The following is a 23,265-nucleotide window of genomic DNA, read 5'->3' as shown; positions in this document are numbered from 1 at the left end:
TTGGGTCATTTCTGCCATGTTCTCAGGCCCAATTGGAGTGGGTGACTCCCTTAGAGCTAAGATATTTGCAATTATGGAAGAAGTCCAAAAAGCTAAGGAGTTGAACATCAGGAAACTCTTAATTGAAGGGGATTCAGAGGTGGTGATAGGGTGGCTGATTAAAGATCACAGTGGCTTATGGAAGTACAATAATGAGAGGAGGAAATTCAAGTGGCTGGTGCAGGAGATGAAAGTTAAGATATGTTGGATTAAAAGATCGGCTAATTCCCTAGCTGACGGTTTAGCTAAACAAGGGGCAGAAAGGGATTCACTGTTTTGGGCTAAGCTGTAACTATAGTGTGTTTTCTTTCTTTTTTTTCCTTTTCTTGAGGTTCTTTGTTGCTCTTGGAAGATAAGCATGTTTGTTTTCATATTGTAAATCTTCTATTGATGAATTAATGAAAGTGTTATTGATCAAAAAAAAAAAAAAAGGAAGAGGAGGGTTTGAAGGTTGTAGTGTCGACGGCGACAATGATGGTGATGGCGGCAACAATAGCGGTGATGGTGAAAAACGGGAGTAGATATGAGATTTCTCAGTTTGATCTCACTCTTTCTCTCTCGCAGATCTGTCATCTAAAGTCTAAAGTCTAAACTTCTCTTCCATATCTCTAAATGTAAGATCTCTCTCTCTCTCACACATTTTTCTCAGAATTTCATTAGAACTCAGATCTAAGAGTCTTTGGATCGAACGGTTTCACTATATTATTGAAGGAACTAACCATTACTTTTGCAAAAGGTAGAAGAATTCTTACCACATCTGTTACCCAATCTAAAATGGTCTCTGATCGAGGGACTGAAGAAAGGCTAAAAGTGTACACATCAACTCAATGTTTTTTTTTTTTTTTTTGTGATTCGATATGATTGTAAGACAAGGAAGGTTGGTGGGAAACAAAATATTATATATATGTATGTATAAATATTATTCAGTTGTTTTAAATATTATATATATGTATGTATGTGGATTTAGCCATTGCCTTAAATATTATATATATGTATATATATATATAATTAATCATATAAATAGGAAGACTAATACTGCTGCCAATGCCCTCGCTTACAATGCTTGCAATTATAATGTTATATCTAGTAGGGACCTTAGCTAATACTTATTTCGCTTTTTGTAAAGCAAATCTTTATGGTTTCGTGTTTGCCCCCACTAAACACGGGCACGGGGACGAACTGGAAATTTGGTGGGGAATAGGAACATTTTGTGGATGGGGATGGAAAAGCTCTATCCACTGAATTCACATTAACACCTCACATGCACATCTCACATGTATTGGGAACATCTTTCATAATTGCCATTAAGATTTCCAATACACGATTGGGATATACTGTAGGTTGGGATTGTTGTTAGAGGGTATGTGGAATTTAATCAATTTGAGAAATTTATTTAACCATTTTTTTCTTACCTATTGTATATCGTATATGAAGATAGAAGATTCCAAAATAACGGTTCATGTAAAAAACTAAACCTTCGCATATGTAAGGTGTAACCTATCCACATAACATTACAGCTAGACCTGTTCACGGGCGGTTTCAATTTTACACTGTCTTAAGTTTGGAGTTATACATGGGGAACATTTCATCTTCTTATATATTATTATTATGCACAGAGATGCTCCAATGCACTGAGGTAGTGTTTTGTGGGTAGGCGTAGATAGAAGTGTTCAATACAACTGAGTCTCAGACGAGGCCTACAGTGAGCATTGGTGTGTTCAAATGTGATAGATTGTTCAGCCGGGTGTGTATAATTTTGTCCCCAGCCCATTCGCACTTGTTATATGGGTAGACCGGTAGAGAAGTGGGAACAACGTTTGTGTAGCGGATTCGGAGTGACCTGATGGTCTCCTAATCTACAATGCACTGGTGTGTTCAAATGTGATAGGTTGTTCAGCCAGGTGTGTATAATTTTGTCTCCAGCCCATTCGCAGTTATTATAGGTGGACCGGTAGAGAAGTGGGAACAATGTTTGTGTAGCGGATTCGGAGTGACCTGATGGTCTCCTAATCTACACTGCCAATCCCTAAACCTTTTTGTTGGTTGGTGGGCCGTTCTAGAAGGCAGTTATGAATCAAGTCAAAATACATCCATCCGTCTGACCTTATGCTAGTGGTGTCTCGCTTGCTCTCGTCCTCGATCTCCTGCAGTTCCAGGTAAGCCCACAAAATAAAAACTCGTCTTCGTTTCAGAGATAAATCCCAGTTGCGTTACCCGATTTTCTGGTTTCTCGTTTCTCGATTTAAGTTCAAGCAATATCTCCTTTACTCCTTTCTCTCTCTGATGTCTGTGCCCATCATTTGATTTGGAGAATGAGTAGAAGATGTTGGTTAGAGAAATGGGTATTTTAATTTTGAGTAGAATTTCAAGCCTAATCTTCATAAACTTGCATGGAAATTCGATTAGGAGTATTACAATCTGCATTGTTGCCACGAAGTAGGCACAAACAATGCTGAGTTGAATTTTTGATTCTGCTCATTACTGATTTCTCTTATCATCTTTGAATTATGTTGGAAGTTTAAGGACAAAGTATAGGCTAAAGAGTATAAGTAGTCAGATGGGTAGTGAGAATTTACTTCCAGAAAAGAGAAAACAAGCCACTCTTCGTCTGTGCAATGTGTCCAGGTGTGTCTAATTTTCACTTTGTATATTAATGCACTCAGTGAACTACTGAATACTGATGGATCTATAATTATATATATATTTTTGCAGTCATATGACTGAATTACTTGAGTTGCGAGCGGAAGATCCTTTGATCAACATTTTGCTTATCCCAGGAAATCCAGGTCCTGCGGTAAACTTGTGCAGAAATGTGTATATGTATCTGTGGATGATAACTTGCCTTTAAATTTCTGTCTCTCAGTTGTTGAATGGTTATTACAGGTATTATATCTTTTTACAAGGACTTCGTGGAAGCAGTTTATGAGCTTCTTGGAGGAAAGGCATCAATAACAGGCAAGAAATGGAGCAATCTATTGGGTACTAATTGGAGCTGTGATTTCTATATACTAACCACTCACGCCTATGTTTTCATGTTCAGCAATTGGGCATATATCTCAAACAAGAAAGGTGCTTATACATTGCTGTTAACCTGAGGTTAATTAAAGTAGTGCAATGATTTACTAGTGATTTGGACATAAGATATCTTATGTGCTTGTGCATCTGTGAGACTGTGACATTGTGCAAGGATGCATCTGATCATTAGTTTAACTTTAAACTACAACGTGTAGGATTAGCTACCATTTTGATGGCTGGGTATCTGATTATGAAATCTGAATAATGTATTATGGTTTCCAGCTATGATGCCCAGATATGGATGTTGTCGTGTACATTTTGTTTGGGAGAGAAAGTAAAGTATAATTTCATTGAAAAACCAAAACAAGTATAACAAGCTGTTATACAAAAAACGGGGGATATTGTCGTTTACATGGATATGGGAAATGGGGATATGACTCCATTTCTTAAGATTCCTAACATGGACACAGGATTAAGTGTCTTGTTTAATATGCTTATAGAATGCTTTTATGTCTAGTTTTGAAGCTAAGTGTAATTTCTCAATGCTTATATCTTGTTAAATTTAATTTAACTTCTAACCAATATAGATTTTTTATAGTATGATTTGTTAAAATATTCCAATTTACATATTTTAAAATGATTGATGTTATAATACGAGTAAAAAAAGTTGATAAAAATCAATAAAACAGTATTTGATGCTATAAAGTTTACTCAGTGCCTCTTTAGTATCTGAAACTAGTATGCCGGCCATGTGCTAGTATCTGGGTATCATGGGTTGCAAGTCCCTGGGCTACCTTGAATTCCTCCAATTTATACCTCAATAAGATTGATAATTGGGCTTGGTCTGGGTAGGATGTTTCTTCACACAAGAAGACTCTGGTCCGCCAAACTATTTTCTCCTAAACAAAGACTTTTTAATAATTTATAATTTTATACCTTCTTGAAATTCTGGTTAGGCACTGTGATTCACCTAATCTTTATTGGTTGAGTTAGAAAAATAGAAAAAAAGGAGGACTCAGAAAAGATAGTGGAAACTGAAGTCCGAGTAAGCAAATTGTTGGGGCTATCTGTTTTAGGAGTGGAAGATTTTTCAAGAAAAATGTTTTGGGATTTAGAGTAGAAGTTTCTAATGAGTGAGGAAAGTTCCAATTTGGAATTTTTGATTAGTAGAGAGCTATTATTAGGTTTGTGCATGGATGGTGTAGGTAGCAAGCTTTGGGTCCTTTGAGGGGTTGGGTTTTGACAGCAAGAGTGTCATGATGTTTAAGGGCTTAGAAAAAGGAAAGATTAATGCTTTAGTTTGGGCTGCAGTATTGGACAGATGTTTTTGACCAAGGATAACTTGGTTTAGGAGGGGGGCACAGCTTCCTGACTTGAATTGTAATTTGTGTGGACAGATGACGGAAGATGTTGACCACCTTTTCGTTCACTGTCTGTTTGTCTCTTGGATTTGGTGTCACTTCCTTGAAGCTGTGGGAGTGGGTTCGACCATGCCTAGATCGGTCAAGAGATTTTGTGGTGCTGGAGCCTCCCAGGTTTGAGTAAAAGAGGGAAGTGGTTTGGCACTCCATTCCAGTGGCTGTGGTTGGGGCAGTGTGGGCAGAGAGAAACAGAAGGCAGTTTAGAAATTCTAGAAAGGAAAGAGTGTGAGCAGTTTAGAAACGATGGTATAGGGAGCAAGGTTTGGGTCCTTTTGTGGGGTTTGAGTTTTGACAGCACAAGTGTCATGATGTTTAAGGTCTAAGAAAAAGGAAAGAGTTTTATCATATGTATTCAAAAGGGTTTGAAGGGTTGTGGTGTTATGGGTTTTAAGTTCTTATCCCTTGTTGTGGGTGATATATTGTCTCCTTTTTTTTGTACCTTCTCTTGTTTCAATATAATTTTCCTTTTTATTTATTATCAAAAAATATTGTATTCCATTTTTGTTAGTAAAAATTTTTAGTCAACATATTCATGTTTGGTGACTTGTTTGAGTTGTATTTTTTTTGGATATCATTTTTCTGTATGCTCCATAGAAACACACACATAGATGTGCATGCATGTGTGATTTTAAATTTGACTGAAACTTCTCCATTTCATTGGTATCTAACAGAAATCCTTCTTGTACATCCTGTTACACGCTCTTCCTTAAAAATCTTTTTATTCCTCTCTTTCCATATTTCCTAGAAGACTGCAAAAGGAATACAGCTCCAAAAAATTTTAGCGTTTTTGCTTCTTTGTAAGTTAGGCCAGCATGCAAAGATTTCACTTGGTGAACCCAATGACCAAATGTCTTTGTCGAAGAGATGGAAGTAGAAGCCCAAAATAAAGAAAGAGAACTTGCAGCCATGGAAAAGGTGAAACACCTCGTCTTTCAACTGACAGAGAGCACAGCTGCTTGCTAGATGAGTACCTCTCTGTATGATATGATTTTGCATCAGGATGCTGTCTAAAGACACCAGCCAAGCAAAAGCATTTACTCTTGGAGGGACTGGGTTTTCCCAAACACCTTTGATCTCTGACCTTTCTATCTGATTTCTCACAAGAGCTTTGTAGAAGGATTTCACTGTAAATCTTCCATTTCTGCACTCTTTCCACCACCTCTCATCGGGCCCTTCAACATTGATCTCTGCTTCTTGTAATCTTGACAGAAACTGTATGCATTCTTCCACCTTTCTATCCAGCAAAGGCCTCCTGAACTTTGGAGCCCAAACCGCCAAACCCTGCCTGATTTATAACATTGTGCTATGACAATGTTCTTTTCACTTAGATTATAAAGTCTTGGACATATCTCACTGAGTTTCCCAACTCCCAACCAATCATCCTCCCAAAACCTAATGGGGTTACCCAAACCCATCCTCCATCTTATCAAGTTGACCATCAAATAATGAAATTTCATAATGCCCTTCCAAACCCCCACACCATAAGATGAAACCACCTCCCTCGAATCCCACCCAAAGTTAATAACCCCAAATTTGCTCTCCACTACCCTTCTCTCTCAGACTCAAATCTCCACCCCCTCTTTCCCAATAATGCCTTGTTCATCACCCTCACCTTTCTAATGCCCAACTGCCCATCCTTATTTACCCTGCAAACCCAGTCCCATTTAACAAGATGGAACTTTTTAACTTCTGAATTGAAATTCCATAAAAAACTCCTTCTGAATCCTCTCAATCTCATCTGCAACTATAGCTGGAACCTTGATAATTGAAAGATAATAAATAGGTGGATTGGAAAGCACACACTATAAGGCTAATTCTTCCTCCCAAAGATAAAATACCTCCCTTTTCCACCTTTCTAGCTTCTGATCTATACTATCTATCATTGGTTTCCAGGTTGAGAAAGTTGAAGCTTTTGTGCCAATGGGAAGTCCCAGATAAGTAAATGGAAATTCTCCCACCAAACAGCCTAGTGTCTTTGCACATTCTTCAAGGCATATATTGGATATGTTCCCCACTCCTATCATCACACTTTTCTTCAAATTGATTTTCAATCAAGCTAGAAATTCAAAACCCTTTCAATATTGCCCTTAGATTCAGAACTGCTCCACTAAAGCATCCATGAAAACCAAAGTGTCAGCGGCATACTGTAGATGTATGATTTTCAGGTCCCCTCTTCCCATCTTAAAACCCGAAAGCATACCTGCTTCCACTCCTCTCCCAAAGAATAACCCCAACACCTCAACCACCAAAACAAACACCATTGGTGACTGTGGATCTCCCTGTCTTATCCCACTTGTAGATGTGAATTATTCTGTAGAGACCCCATTAACCAACACTGAGAAAGAGACTGAAGACACGCATGCAAAAATCCAGCTCCTCCACTTCTCCCCAAAACCCATCCTTGTAAGCACTTTGTCAGAAAACCCCACTCAACATGATCATATGCCTTCTCCATATCAATTTAACAAACCACTCCTTCCACCTCACTTTTAATTCTAGAATCAATACACTCACTTGCAATCAGTATCCCGTCCAAAATTTGTCTGCCTTATACAAAATCCATTTGCATAGGACCCACCACCAAATGCGGCACCTTCATCAGCCTTGTCAATAAAACCTTCACAATTATTTTGTAAGGGCTTGAAATTGGACTTATTGGTCTAAAATTTCACTCTACACGCCTCGAGGAATGAAAAAAAAACAAAAAAAAAAACATTGGCTTAATTTAATATGCTTCATGTTTTCTAAAACCATCAAAACAATGGATTCAAAACTAACAAAGAGTCATGAACCATGTCCAAGTATTCAGTTACATAGAAACTGAAACTAATCCATGGAACCAAAATGAAACAACACAACAGAACCCATCAAATAGTAATCGAACAAGCAATACAACACACTAATAAACAACAATCAGGAGAAAAAAAAACCCTAAACAGATCTGAGACGAGCACATTGGGAAATACCACATAACTGGAACAAATCCATGGGAAAAACTCCACATCTGGAACAACACATGTCCCTGTCCAGATCTGGAGTGCCAATGTTAAACCAGAGGACAATAGTAGCAGATCTGGAACACAGGTCTTGTGTTTCAGCTCGTCGGCGAGGAAAAACTAGTCCAGCTGACCATGTTGGAGGGGCGATTCAATGGGTTGTGGAAGGAGAAGAAATCAACAAAATGAGATAAAAATGATACCAAAATAGAAGCAAAACGCGAGAGGATTTTGGATCTGTACTTATCGTTGCACGAAACTGCCAGAAACGTCGCCGGAGAACTAACTGTTGGAGGGTGGATAGTCAGAAGATGAAGACCCGAGTCTGGTGCTCTGACAGGCTCAATGAAATTTTCCAACTTGAAACCCAATATTTTCTCTTCTCAGCGAGGTCTCACTGTTTTGGTGCGACTCCACGGTTTAACTATTGAGAACCCGTGTCCCTCTCATTTCTTAGTGTTTCTTGCAAAACAAACACTAGAAAGATGGAATATTCCACCAAAATGCTTCCCATCCCTTCCCTTTCTCGGAAACCAAACACACCATTAGATGATTTGGTTTCCTTCTTCTTCCTCCTCTTCTCAACATCCAACTTTATATCTTTTTTTTTTTTTTTGAGAAAATTTAACCAGAATTTATTAAGAAAAAGAGGGGGAACAAGGGGAGATATACAAAGCAGGGGGAGAACCCCTACAAGTTACAAAGGAGGTAGCTTGTCGCTATACAAATGCTCCAAGTACACACCAAATTTATCTAGGCCATCTGCAGTATGATTGTGTTCCCTAGGAATCCAAACTAAATTAACATTCAAACAATCCAAAGAATCCCAAGCTTCAGTCAGATAATGATTCAGTCTCCAAGGGCCCCCCTCTTTGTCTCTTTACCATTTTATCGTATTTTCTGAATCACCTGCAATGATCAAATTCTTAATTCCCGAATTTTTTATTATCCTGATTCCGGTGAGAGCAGCCATCACTTCATCCTTTGTGGAGTCAGCCCAGCCGATTGGACCACTAAAAGTCCAGCATTGCCCCTTCCGTCCCTTACTGTACCTCCAATACCAGCAAGACCAGGATTACCTAAGGCACAACCGTCAAAATTAAGGGTTATCACTCCTTCACTGATGGGTACGGGATGCCTCAAGGATGTTTTCTGGGGATGAGGGAGAAACAGAAAGGGGTGAACATCTCTGATAAGATCACTGAAAGTCCTTTGAACAGAGCTGAATTCACCATCCAAAGAAGGATGCAAAGGTAGGTAATATCTGAGATTAATTCATTTATCAAAAAAAAAAAATCTGAGATTAATTCCTCCAAGGTTCTGCTTTTATTGTCAAAGAGGCAATTGTTTCTTTCACCCCAAACACCCCACAACACTGCATGTAGCACTGATTGCCAAAGGACTTTACCCCTTTTGCTTAGCCCTGTTCCTTGCCATTGATTCATTGTGTCCATAATGTGTTTTGGAAAAGCCCAGCTATAACCTGCCACTTTTAAGAAGTGGGACCATATCCTTTGGGTGAAATTGTAGTGAAGAAGGATGTGATCTACAGATTCACCCTCGCTGAGGCATAAAATACAAACATGAGGAGATATGGAGCGTCTTCCCGAAAGTTTTTTCTGTAGGAGATCACAAGTATTAACTTTCTGGAGACAAGCTTCCCAAACAAGAAGCAAATTCTTGAAGGGATGTGGCTACACCAGATTTTCTTCAAAGCTTTTAATTTCTGAAGAAGCCTGAAACCAGTCCACCCCTCTACTTTGCAGTCTTCCTCTCCCCTGTTATCACTCTTTGTCTTCTCTCCCTCCCACCTCCTTCCTGTTCCTTTCTCTAATTCTTCCAACATCATTGTTCTTACCCCACAAGTTGGATCCTCACCTTCAATCACTATGCTGACTTCATAAACTTCTCCGGGAAAGGACAAGTCCAACTTCACAGGTATAGTTTTCACATTCTCTGTCTCCACTAAGATTCTTGCAAAGCGGAGGTCATCCCATCTCTTGTTTTGAAAATCATACATTTAAACTTTCCACAGGCTTCTCTGATGGCTTTGAAAGTTTGGATGCACCATGCATGTAATGGTATCCCAAAAACATTAATCCAAATAAAACTTCTCCCTTCAGTATTCCTCACTTGCCCCACCATGGATACCATTTCCCCAACCTCAGTTCTAGGTATCTATATTTTCCTATCTCTTCTCCCTTTAGAATTTCTTCTATCTCTTCTTTTCTTTTGAACATAAATAAAAATAACCCAGCATACAACTTTCTAACCCACTAGAAACCTTTTCCTCCATTCAAACCACGCCCCTGCTTCCACATCTTTTTGGTTCGGGTCTGAATCGAGGAATCTCTTGACTAAGCAAGTTTCAAGCATGGCTAATCTACTTCTGATCTTTCCTACATCCTTCATGACACCCCTGACACCGCCATTCGGAAGAGGTGATGGAGACAACTTTTGCTTCACAACCACCCCCTGCTTAGAATGAACTAGATTGGCTATAACATATTCCAATCACACCTCATTTTGAAGGATATTTGATTTGGTTACGTAAAATAATATTAAGCTCTTTATTATTTGTCAATGTCCACTTCTGCTAGAAAGTTAAAGGATAAAGTAAAATGTTAGGGAATGACGAAAGGTGATTATTCTCTAGGTAGATTTGGTTGCTTAACTTGTATGCTATATTCCTATCTATTTACCCAGTTTCATTACCCATATACCTTGTCTATTTAAGTCTCTTTATCTACTCTCAAATAACAGCATTATCAAAAGTTAGTGACCATCCTAGATCCTTAAAGTCTTATATGCAGCTGTTGAAATGATGGGTCCAATTTAATAGCTGGTTGGTTTAATGCTAATGCTACAGATGCCTTATCCATTAAAGGTTATACTACAGGTCCCCAATCTAATATCTGGTAAGTTAATGTGAGATAGTTTGCTCATCGGAGCACCCTTTGTTTGCTTACATGTGTTGTCAGCTTAGGGGCTGTTAGGTAACAGATGAAGTGGTTGAACTGAAAAGCTTAGTGTTTTGTCTTTTAAAGAATTAGTTTTTATGGGGTTTTGGTCTCCTACATGGATGAAGCTGTAGTTGGGCAGATTTCTATACCCTTGAATACTTTATTGTTTAGTTCTTTTATCCACTAAAAGACAAAGCAATAAGTCATTCAGTTCAGCAATTTCAGCTGTTATCAAACAGCCCTTAGTCACACTATGTGCTAGTGAAATGTGGTTATCTTTAGGCATTATTAGGTCTGAAGAGTATGTGGAGATTTATGGCTTTGATCGTTGAGGTTTCTGGTTTCTTTCAAGAAAAGTTAGTGCTATTCTTGAAGGATACTTTTATGGATTATTTATAATGCACATTTGCACATAATCTTGCCTTTTGCAATAATTGGCTTAGGTGAAAATATGTACTTGTCCAAGAATACATGGATGTTTTCCCCTTGTTTTCCCCCATTGTTCTTTCTTCTTCTCCTAGTTCTAACTTCTCATCATTTATATTCAGATTTAGAAAAAAAGAGTATCTTTTCCTTTTGGTCTTTTCTATGCCTTGTTATCACTTTTTTTATTTCATTTAAATACATTACATCCATATCTTTCTAATATAAAGTTTTTCTCTACTTGCCAGAATTGGGAGGGTGGAAGGTTGTTCTCATTAAATGAGCAAATCAATCACAAGGTATTCTTTATTTTGGGTAATGAACAAAAGTGAGAAAATATAACCATACTTGGACATACAATGGTGGACTTTGGCATATTGTTGTCTAGGAAGGAAAGAGAGAACCTCACTTGCATTTAAATATATGAACTTTTTGTTCATCCTCTTTTATTACTTCTGGGACATACTCTCCTGTTGCTTAGGTAGTAATGTTTTTATTTATCTATGTATTGTATTGGGCATGGATTCATCTCTTTGTTAGGTAGATTTTAAGAATGTACTTCTGTATTGAGATTTGCTTATCCAGTGTGTATGGAGCAATTTCTATGGTTTGCTTAGAGGGAGCCCAAGGAAGATGCTCACACTCAGGGGATTGTTATTCCATGAAGTAATATCCATGTGCTTGGCTCAAAGGATTGGTTATTTTCTTGGGGCATAAATCTTGTCCTCTATAGCCTTCTTACACTCAGGTATAGACATGACCTCTACATAGTTATGAGGGACAAGTAGAACACATGTTAAAGGCAAAGCTACTAAAAGATAGGGCTGTCAGTGGGTCGGGCCCAGGTGGAACTGGAATCAACCTGACAAGAACTACTAAGGACTCGGAACTGAACAAGCAGGTTCTAGGGCAGATTTATGTGATCTGATACCATGAAGTTATTTTGCCCTAGGCTGGTATAAGAAGATGAGAAGTGAAGAAGAGAGGTGCAGCAACTTGGTTCTGTCTACCCTAACGTACTATTTAAACAAGAGATTACAAATGATGCACAAAACTGCCCCCCCTCCCCATTAGTAGGTAGAAATCCTAGGACCATTAAGCCCCAAATAAGAAGAAATAACAGAGAAAATGAACATTACAGCCCAACCCAAATTACGTATGTGACACAACAGTAGGATACATAGTCAAAAACCCACAAAGGAAAAGGAGATATACTAGGGTAAAGAGGATTAGGGCCCATTTGGTTGATATCCCAGAGCCCATTTCTGTCTCATTCTTGCCAAGATTAGGCAAGAATGGGCCAAGATGATGTTTGATATAGCTATCTATTTAATGGAATAGGCTTGTTTTCTTGTTATTAATTTGATGAAAAAAAGATATAGTTATCTATTCAGTTTCTATCCAGTAAAGGGCAAGAATTTAAGCCCATTTCTTGCCCAAGTGTGGCATGCCCCAAAGTCCTGCACTTGGGCAAGAGCTGGTTTCATTATTGGAAGAAATGTGGTGACATGTCCCTCATATTTGGGAATAATGTTTTAAAACGTGGAGGCGTGATGCGAGGCGTTCCACTACCCAGAGGCGTGAGGCGTAGTTCAGAACGCAAGAGGCGTAAGCCTCCTTAAGAGGAGGGGGGTTAGGAGGAGGATGAAGAGGAAGGGGGGGACCTCATTTCTTTCTTTATTTTTAATAAAAATCTTTTATATTAAGAAGAATAAAGATGCATAACATTAGTTGAAAGGGGGGGGTCTTGTCGAAGCGGAGGGGGGGGTCTGGGGGGCGAAGCCCCCCAACCGAAGGGGCAGGGGGCAAACCACTTTCTTTCCCCTTATCTTTTCTTCCCTTCCCTTTCCTTTTCTTTTCTTTCCTTTTCTCTCTTTTTTTTTTCTTCTCTTTCTTTTTCTTTCCCTTCCCTTCCCTTCCATTTCTTTTCCTTTTCTTTTTCTTCCTTTTTCTTTTTTTTTTTTGTCTTTTTATATAAGATGTGCATGAGGCGCATGAGGCATATTTCTCTAGCACGCCTCATGAAAAAAGTGCACGAGGCATACACCTCAGAGGTGTCAGCTCCTCTGGCATATGCCTCAGAGCGTTTTGGGAGTGCCTCGCTTGGAGGCACGCCTCCCACGCCTTTTAAATTGGGAATGCCTATTCAGTCTAATAAAGAGGAAACATTGGATAGCAGATCTCCATCTCCATGTGGGACCCACTGGTTATTTTTATAAAAATTTCTCATGTATGCTCAAATTTGAAAGAAATGTGGTGACATGCCCCACATATGTGGGGCCAACCAAATCTTTTATAAAAATTTCTCATATGTGATCAAATTTGGAAGAAATGTGGTGACATGTCTCACATATGCGGAGCCCACAGATTCTTATGTAGGGCCCACCAATTATGTTCAAATTTTGAACCAAATGCATTTCTCAAAATTTTTTTATTCTAATAAGAATTTTTGTTTCTTGTTAAATTGAACCAAACAACATTTTTTATTTCTTCCAAACTGTTTTGTTCCATCCTATTTCTTGTTAGAATCAAATTCTGTTTCCAGTAAGAAATGACAGGGCATGGCAGAACTTGGCAATGAACCAAACAGGCCCTTAGAAGAGGACTTGAAGTGTAGTACCCTGGATAGCATATGGTTGATAAGGAATGCAGCATGTAATACACCTTACTCCTAGCAACAAACTTAAGTTACTTGCATCAAGAGTCCATTCTGTTGAGGGGTGTATGTACAAGGTATTTGATGAGTTACCTCTTTTTCATGAGAAAGGAGTTTAGGCTTCTCTCAAAGCACTCTCATACATTATTTGAGCAGAAAACATTCACTTTTCCACCTAATTGAGTAGCATTCACTTGGTAAAACTGTTGAATAATATGAAGGGAATGCTAATGATGTAGTTTATGTAAAAAGTGTCATCCATGCTATTTAATTAGAAGTCACTAATCACTTTATTGAAATATAAATGGGGCATGATTTACTGTTTATGTTTTTCCTCATATTTCTTATATTTTATCTTCTCATTGAGGATCCTAAGTTAATAAGTTTGTGTTCAATTGATTTACTTTATATTTAGTGCAAATTATAAGCTAAATCTCAACATTGCAGGTTGACTTCATCAAGAATGAGCTTCAATACGCGGAAATTCCTCTATTATTGGTAGGAATATTTCTGTTTACTGCAATTTTCTTATGGTATTTGGTATGACTTTTCTCATTGTTCCTTATTCCAACTGCTATGCTAGAATATTTTGATATTTATCAACTTGGATAGCTCTTGAGTGTGAGCATGTATGCTGTAGTGGAGAAAGTCTTTGGAGTATTTGTTTGGTTGCCTCCAATGTTCAAAGTATCAAGATGCTTGAGTTTGACAATTTACAGATAGACACATTAACATCATCATTACTACTTCAATGCATTAAACCAACCTCTACCTCCAAGCATTTCACATATTGGTGACCCTGAAAACTGATATGTATTTTTTTGACAAGTAAAATCAAAATTCCTTGAAAAAATAAAAAGTACATCCCAGATAGGTATTAAGACAACACCTAACAACAGAAACAGAACAAAAAGAGATCCAATCTAAATCTCCATCACATGTATTTGAAACCCCACCACCTCCAAAATCTATCTTCTAGAAATTTCTCCCAGAGGATGAGACACCACCTTCAATGAACAAGGCCAACACTATAGCAGATTGCCTATGACCCACCTATAATGCCCAGCTTCCACTCCTTGTCTTCAGAGGTTCTTCAATTCCATATTACCATCACTCTTCTACCATCTCGAAAATCTACTAACTAATACATATCATACGATATGCTTGGATCATGGTTCACAATATCGGTGATATATCTCCAAAATATCACCATTTGCTAGGCAGCAATACAAAATTTCCTGAGAATCTTTTGTTTCTCAAATATCCTTGATATTTTGCCAACATGTCAGCGATATTTCAGATTTGATTGATAGACTAGATATTTAAAATTTTAGAATATTATTAAAAATTTTCAATATTTCATTAAAACCATCATATTTTTTTAAACATATTTTCCTAAAAGAACCAATGGGGAATTGGTGATTAGATAATTGGCTTACTACTTTTGATATGATTCACTTGCTAAGTCACTATAATTCAAAAGAAAAAGAAAAAATGCATATACTTCCAAATTGTATTCTCAATCTAATCAATATATAATAAGAATAAAGACAAAAGTTAAAATGGCAAATAATTGACATATATAAAGAAGAGAAGATGGTTAAAGACCAAAAGGGAGACACAGAAAGATACCTATTAGAGTCTCTTAATTTTTCCTATTTGATTTATATATTCTTTGCTATGGCTTTGATCCTTAAATGTGCAATTATATTTCTTCTAATGATCTCTTGAAGGTTTATTAACTAATTCTATGTTTCTAGAAAACTTTATTGAATTTTTTAGATTTTTTTGAAGGTAAAAATAAAATTTTATTAAAAGAAAGAGTAGAAAGCCTTATGTGCTGATTCGGCCAAGCTTCTTGTGAAAGGAAAAGGAGAAAGTTGGGGGTTTCAGCAATAGACAGAGGAAAGGGAAGAAAAGGAGAAGAAGGTCAACTAGGATAGTGATACATAACCCTAGTCGCCAGCCCCTCATTCTATTTATAATTAACTTAAATATGAGATATTACAAAGATGCCCTTAGTAGGGCGGCAACTCAAACTAAGTACTTACAATTCTTTTAAAAATAAAAACTAATGGGCCCAAGGCCCAACAACTTCTTAATTTAAAAGAAAACAAACTAAACATAAATCGGCCCACTTAACACTCCCCCTCAAGTTGGGAATAGATGTCACACATTCCCAACTTGCGTAGATCATGTTCCAGCTTATTCTTCGCAACACCTTTTGTGAGAACATCAGCAAGCTGCAGATCATGTTCCAACTAGGATAGTGATACATAACCCTAGTCGCCAGCCCCTCATTCTATTTATAATTAACTTAAATATGAGATATTACAAAGATGCCCTTAGTAGGGCGGCAACTCAAACTAAGTACTTACAATTCTTTTAAAAATAAAAACTAATGGGCCCAAGGCCCAACAACTTCTTAATTTAAAAGAAAACAAACTAAACATAAATCGGCCCACTTAACACTCCCCCTCAAGTTGGGAATAGATGCCACACATTCCCAATTTGCGTAGATCATGTTCCAGCTTATTCTTCGCAACACCTTTTGTGAGAACATCAGCAAGCTGCAGATCAGAAGAAATGTATGGAAGACAAACTTCTCCAGAAGTTACCCTTTCTCTGATAAAATGTCTATCTACTTCAATGTGCTTAGTTCGGTCATGCTGGACTGGATTATGGGCAATATTGATTGCTGCCTAGTTATCGCAGTATAGCATCATAGGTTCTTCTGCCTGTACACCGATTTCTTCTAATAGAGAACGGATCCAGAGAAGTTCTGAAACTCCATGTGCCATGGCCCTATATTCCGCTTCTGCACTTGATCTTGCCACAACTGTTTGTTTTTTACTCTTCCATGAGACTAGGTTACCCCCAACTAGGGTGCACACTCCTGAAGTTGATCTTCTGTCATCAAGGCATCCTGCCCAATCTGCATCTGTATAGGTTTCTAGCTTCAGCTGTCCATGATCAGTAAACAATATGCCTCTGCCTGGATGTCCCTTCAAATAAGCAAGGATCCTGTCAACTGCCTTCCAGTGCTGGTCTCGTGGAGCATGCATGTATTGACTCACTACACTTACTGCATAAGAGATGTCCGGTCTTGTCATACACAAGTATAGTAGCCGACCCATAAGTCTTTGGTATCTCTCAAGGTCCTTTACTGGTTCACCTTCTGATGCACTGATTCTATGGTTCTGATTAATGGGGGTGCTAGCTGCCTTTGTTTCAAGCTTCCCTGTCTCTTGGAGAAGGTCCAAGACATACTAAGAAGTATCTTAGTTCTCCAAGATCCTTAATTTCAAATTCTTTATGCAAACCTCTTTAGACTATCAATCTCACTCAGATCGTTCCCAGTGACAACAATGTCATCCACATAAACAATTAGGATTGACACCAAAGATCCCTTTCGCTTCACAAACAAGGTGTGATCAGAATGAGTTTATGCGTAGCTAAAAACAATCAGGGCTTTTCTGAATCTGTCAAACCATGCTCTGGGAGATTGTTTGAAGCCATATAGTGACTTCTTCAGCTTGCATACCTTTCCCTTTTCAGCATTATCATAAAAACCATCTAGAAGATCCATATACACCTCTTCTTGCAGATCCCCATTTAGGAAAGCATTCTTTACATCCAGTTGAAACAAGGGCCAAGAGTATGAGGCAGCAAGAGAAAGGAGTATCCGAACAGAGGTCATCTTTGCAACTGGCGCAAATGTCTCTAGATAATTAATGCCATAGGTCTGTGTGTACCTTTTTGCAACAAGTCTTGCCTTGTACCTCTCTATACTTCTATCTGCCTTATACTTTACTGTGTAAACCCATCTGCATCCAACTGTCTCCTTGCCTTCTGGTAGGTCCACAATCTCCCATGTCTGATTCTTAATCAAAGCCTCCATCTCTTCCTGCATAGCTGTCTTCCACTCAGGTTTGGAGAGAGCCTCACTAACACCCTTGGGTATAGACACTGAATCAAGAGAAGAGAGAAAAGCACGGTAGGAAGGAGAAAGTCCACTGTAGGATAGGTACTGTGAGATACAATGAGCAGTGCACTTTCTCTTCCCTTTTCTAAGAGCAATAGGGAGATCAAGGTTATTTGTAACAGTGTCAGTAGGATCAATGGGAACTGAAATAGTAGTGGGATCAAGAGGAATACCTGAATCCGTATAAGCCGAATCTGGAGTCTCCAAGGGATCGACAGGAAGTGGTGTGAGTTCTGTTGTAGTGGAATCAACCGCCTTATGGAGTCTCTGCCGTGAGTAATGCTGTGAAATGGAAAGCAAAGGAGGTGGCAAGGTGGGTGACATCGGGTGGTTGTCAAGCATAGGAGTAGACACAGTGACTGGAACTGGGAGAGGGATAGACTGCTGACTTACTTCCTCAAAACATTCCTTTTGAGAAGGATCCTTTCAGAAGTAGTACGTAGATTCAGAAAAGGTAACATCCATAGTAACATACCGGTTCCCAGAGACTGGATCATAGCAGCGGTACCCTTTCTGATTCTTTGCATATCCAAGGAAAACACATTTCTTTGCCTTGGGATCAAGTTTCGAACAGTAAGGGCCAAGAATATGCGCAAAGCAGACACATCCAAACACCCTTAGAGGAATATGAAACATCTCCCCCTGAGGAAAAAGAAGGCTGAATGGAGTGCTGAATCCGAGTACACGAGAAGGCACCCTGTTAATCAGATATATTGCCATGAGAACTGCATCACCCCAAAAACGAACCGGAACTGTGGCTGTGATCATCATGCTTCTTGCCGTCTCAACGATGTGTCTGTTCTTCCTCTCTGCAACACCATTCTGCTGTGGACTATAGGAGCAACTGCTCTGATGGACAACACCATACTCCAACAGATATGAGGTAAGATGTCTCTCAAAATATTCCCTAGCATTGTCAGATCTGAACATCTTTATTCTCGTCCCAAATTGTGTTAGTACCATTTGGTGGAATTGCCTCACCAAGGATGGTACTTCATCGCGTGATTTCATCAGGTAAATCCAGGAATATCGAGAGAAATCATCCACAAATAGGAGAAAATAGCGATAGCCGCCCATAGAGGGAACATGATAAGGACCCCACACATCCGAATGAATAACATCAAAGGGAGAAGAACATAACATCTTTTATTACTAGGTTTAAAAGAGTGTCTACAATGCTTTCCAAGTTCACAACCCTCACACTTCAAACTTGACAAACTCAAACAGTTTTGGAAACAAACAACTCAAAGAAGAAAAGGATAAATGACCCAAACGGTTGTGCCAAAGCATAATCTGACCCACAGATTTTGTCTCACTGTCTCTACAAACATGATGGCTTTGGTGAAGAGGAGGAGCATCCAGGAGGTAGATTCCATTCACTTCACGACCACTCCCAATCGTCCTCTTTGAATCCAGATCGTGCAAAATACAGCGTCCAGGAGAAAAAATTACTGAGTAGTTCAGATTTTTAGTCAAACTACTAACAGATAACAAATTAGTGCTCAATCTAGGAACATGGAGGACATATGGTAAACAAATAGAATCATTAATCTTGACAGATCCCTTCCCAGCAATAGTAACATGGGATCCATCAGCTGTGGAGACCCTATCTCTACCAGAACAGAGCTGATAAGAGGAGAAAATAGTGGAACAATGGGTCATATGTTCTGAGGCTCCAGAGTCTATAATCCAATGAGACCTCTCCTTACCTGAAGCAGAAACATAGTTTGCAGTGACATGTGAACTACCTGTGTGGGCAAAGGAGGTAGAGTGAGCTCCACCTATGCTACCTGTACCTTGTTGTCCGCCTACGGCTGAACTGGAACTAGCTGTATCCCTCTGATTCAGAAGTAACCCAAACCTCTCAAGCTCGGCCCTTACTGCAACACCTGCAACGGACTCCAAAGTATCTCTTGTATGCTTAGGCTCCACTTGTGCTACCGGAGTATCACCAGTAACTGCCATGTGCGCATTTCCTTTCTTATTCTTCAATCTGGTCGGCACAAGATGTGGGTGAAGCTTTCAACAAGTATCTCTTGTATGCTTAGGCTTCTTACAGTAGTCATAGACCAAGTCCCTTTTGTCTTCCTTTTTGTTTTCATTGCCATTCTGTTTAGATTTCACAACACTTACCATAGCAGACTGATCAGAACTGAGATTTTTCATCATTACATCCCTCCTGCACTCCTCTCTTGACACAAAGGCATATGCTTGGGAGAGAGTGACACTGTCCCTAGAAAGAAGATGCTGTCGTGCAATGTCATACTCAGGGTTAAGGCCAACAAGGAATTCAAACACCCTATACTTCTCTAAATGTCTTTGATAGGTAGCTGCATCCTTGGTGGTTTCCCAAGCAAAGGTCTCTAGATGGTTGATCTCCTGCCAAGGGTCTTAAGGACTGAAAAATAGGCTGCAACAGATCTATCTCCCTGCCTTGTGGCAATAATTTGATTTCTTAGTTAATAAGCCCTAGCAACATTCTCCCTTTGTGAATAGGTTTCTGCAACCCCATCCCATATCTCCTTAGTAGTGTTTGCCCATAAAAAAAATTTACTTATATGTGGCAACATAGAATTACACAACCATGTCATTACCATATAATTTTCCTACACCCATCGAGAGTTGCCAGTTTCGGGTTTCACCTCTTCACCAATAATATACCCCAATTTTTCACAAGCCCCAATGGCCATCTTTGCAGATTGGGACCATTCCAAGTAGTTTGTACCATCCAACTTAATTGTAGTAATGGTCCCAGCTCCAAAGGGGTCTCCAACACCTCCTCCCACTGGTCCCATTTCATTCCCGGGCTTATATTCAACTCTGTGTCCCTCCATGTTTCTCAAAAGAAGTACAGAAAACAACCAAAAAATGCAGCAAGAACAAACAAAATACCTTCTAGAACCAACGACACTCCTTTGGTGTCCTGGACTTTCTTCCCACGAAAGATTCATTTTCTGTGGGATGTGAGAAGAGAGAGAAAAAGCAACCGCCCTCTCTGGAAGCCTCCAAACCACATGGAACTTGAATCGCCCCTTACAAAAAACCCAAAGGAACCCTAAAAAATTAGGGCGCCACTACCTAGGTCAAAATTGAAGAGTCCAACAAAACTGGGCTTACCTGAGAGCTTTGATCAGCCTCTTAAATCTCCATGCAGTCGGCCGATCTAGGGCTGCAGGAGTGAATCTCTTCAAGAACCTTCAACCTGCTCTGATACCAAGTAGAAAGCCTTATGTGCTGATTTGGCCAAGCTTCTTGTGAAAGGAAAAGGAGAAAGTTGGGGGTTTCAGCAATAAACAGAGGAAAGGGAAGAAAAGGAGAAGAAGGTCAACTAGGATAGTGATACATAACCCTAGCCGCCAGCCCCTCATTCTATTTATAATTAACTTAAATATGAGATATTACAAAGATGCCCTTAGTAGGGCGGCAACTCAAACTAAGTACTTACAAATCTTTTAAAAATAAAAACTAATGGGCCCAAGGCCCAACAACTTCTTAATTTAAAAGAAAACAAACTAAACATAAGTCGGCCCATTCAACAGAAAGAAAACATACTACCTGATAGGTGATAAGGTATCACTACATACAACCTGATAGGTGATAAGGTATCACCACATACATCAACAAAAAAACTACAAAAAGCATTCAACATAATTTTTCCACATTACAAAATTGAAACCTCAGAACTTCCCCAAGCTTATCCCCATGATTCTCCCTTGTGATTTGTCCAAATTCTGGTAATATTAACACCCAATTTGCAACAGATTTGCTGACAGCCTCCACAATTTTATCCAAACTCTGCAATTTATCTTAAAAAAGTCTTCTGTTTCTTTCCTTCTATACATTCAAGCAGATTGCAAATGGAATGCAGCTCCAAATCACCTTTGCTTTCTTGCTTCCTCTTATCTTTGGCCACGAAGAAAAGATCTCAGCAGTAGAAGCTGGATGAAAGTATCTTACTCTGAACATGGCAGCAAACAACCTCCACAAGAAGCCAGAGATCTTGCATGAGAAAAATAAATGGCTAACATTTTCTTCTTGCTCTTTGCACAGGAAGCACAAATTAGCCATATTGAAACCCCTAGATTTAAGATGATCCACAGTCAAGATACTATCCATGGCCACAAGCCACGCAAATGCTTCAACCCTGGGAGGGACTGGATTTCCCCACACACCAACAGCATGACTTGAATATGAAAGATCCCTACAAAGAGAAATATAACAAGACTTTGCAGTAAACTTCCCATTTGAGCATTCCTTCCACCATAGTTCATCCCTTGACTGGACTGAACTTTCACCTCCTCCAATTTCTCCAATACTGTAATACATTCTTCAACCTCTCTATCCAACAAAGGTCTTCTGAAGTTTGGGCACCAAACCAGTTGATGCCCCCTCCTTTCATAACAATGACTGACAGATACTTAAGATTCAGCCAGCCTATACAGCCTTGGACATAGCTTGCTCAATTTGCCTACCCCACCTCAATCATCATCCCAAAATCTGTTTCTTGCTCTATCTCCTACTAAAAAGCTTGTCATATTTTTGAATTCCTCGCTGAACTTCATGGTCCCTTTCCATATACTCACCCCATAAGAAGCCCTCACCTCCCTTGACTCCCACCCAAACCTCACCACCCCATATTTCCCCACCACCACCCTTCTCCAAAGTGAATTTTCCTCCCTCCTCAAACCAAGCCTCCATAACCACTTCCCCACCAAATCCTTTATTGAAAACCTTCGTTCTTCTAAACCCCAAACCTCCCCTCTCCTATGGCCTGCATACTTTCACCCAATTTACCAGGTGAAACTTCTTACCCCCTCCTTCCCCTCCCACACCCTTCCATAAGAAATCCCTCTGAAGCTTCTCCACTCTTTCAGCCACCCGTGATGGCATCTTCAGTAAGGACATGTAATAAGTTGGTAAGTTTGAGAGAACACTTCTAATTATAGTTATTCTTCCACTAAATAAAGATATTTAGCTTTCCAACCATTCAATCTTTTTTCAATCCTCTTCACAATTGGATTCTAAACCACACTTGAGTTTGAAGCTCCTCCGATCAGAAGCCCCAGATAAGTAAATGGAAGCACCCCCATTCTTCATTCAAAGGCTTCAGCACATTCTACTAATACTTTCCTTCCACCTTCCCCAATTCCAATCATCACACTCTTGGACAGATTCACCTTAGATCTGTTAACAGTTCAAAGTTGGCCAGAATTTCTCTCAAATTTAAAACCTGCTCGACTGAGGCATCTAGGAAATCAAAGTATCATCTACATACTGCACATGAGAGGTACAAGGACCATCTCTACCCACCTTGAAACCTTCTATCAGACACAACTCAACACTTTTCTCCAACAGCATATTCAGCATCTCCATAACCAATACAAAAGCATGGGAGAAATTGGATTTCCCTGTCTCAACCCCCTTGAAGCTTGAAAAATTTCGTAGAAGAATTGAGAAGAAAACTGATACACAAGCAAACATCCAGCTTCTCCACTTCTCTCCAGATCCCGTTAACCTTTGAATTTCTTCTAAAAATCCCCATTCTACATGGTCATAGGCCTTCTCAATGTCTATCTTACAAATCAAACCTGCTCTTTCACTCCTCAGCCTAGGATCAATACATTCATTTGCCACTAGAACTCCATTCAAAATCTGTCTACATTCCACAAAAGCCATCTGGGTTTCTCCCACTACCTCATGCAGCACTTTTTCTGAGCCTCTTTGATAATACCTTGGCTGATAATTTGTAAGGACTACTGATTAAGCT

The 23,265-nt window shown here is 39.2% G+C and overlaps 1 protein-coding gene across 2 annotated transcripts in view; it reads left to right on the top strand.

Annotated features, from left to right (window-relative positions):
• The first annotated feature begins 1,669 nt into the window (after nt 1-1,669).
• LOC104589769 (alpha/beta-Hydrolases superfamily protein) overlaps nt 1,670-23,265 on the top strand; it is a 78,083-nt gene continuing 56,487 nt past the window's right edge. Inside the window, exons 1-7 of one of the 2 annotated variants that reach the window (XM_010248206.3) lie at nt 1,670-2,195; nt 2,557-2,664; nt 2,752-2,825; nt 2,923-2,994; nt 3,080-3,108; nt 11,106-11,156; nt 13,961-14,011. In XM_010248206.3, the coding sequence (XP_010246508.1) occupies nt 2,146-2,195; nt 2,557-2,664; nt 2,752-2,825; nt 2,923-2,994; nt 3,080-3,108; nt 11,106-11,156; nt 13,961-14,011 (435 nt within the window). In that variant the 5' untranslated portion in view covers nt 1,670-2,145. The remainder of the gene's footprint in view (nt 2,196-2,556; nt 2,665-2,751; nt 2,826-2,922; nt 2,995-3,079; nt 3,109-11,105; nt 11,157-13,960; nt 14,012-23,265) is intronic. The other variant, XM_088889762.1, reaches the window with a different exon arrangement.

This window comes from Nelumbo nucifera, chromosome 6, assembly GCF_055504915.1.
Source record: "Nelumbo nucifera cultivar China Antique chromosome 6, China Antique-T2T, whole genome shotgun sequence".
Classification (NCBI taxonomy): domain Eukaryota; kingdom Viridiplantae; phylum Streptophyta; class Magnoliopsida; order Proteales; family Nelumbonaceae; genus Nelumbo; species Nelumbo nucifera.
This window is presented reverse-complemented; position numbering and strand designations above follow the sequence as displayed.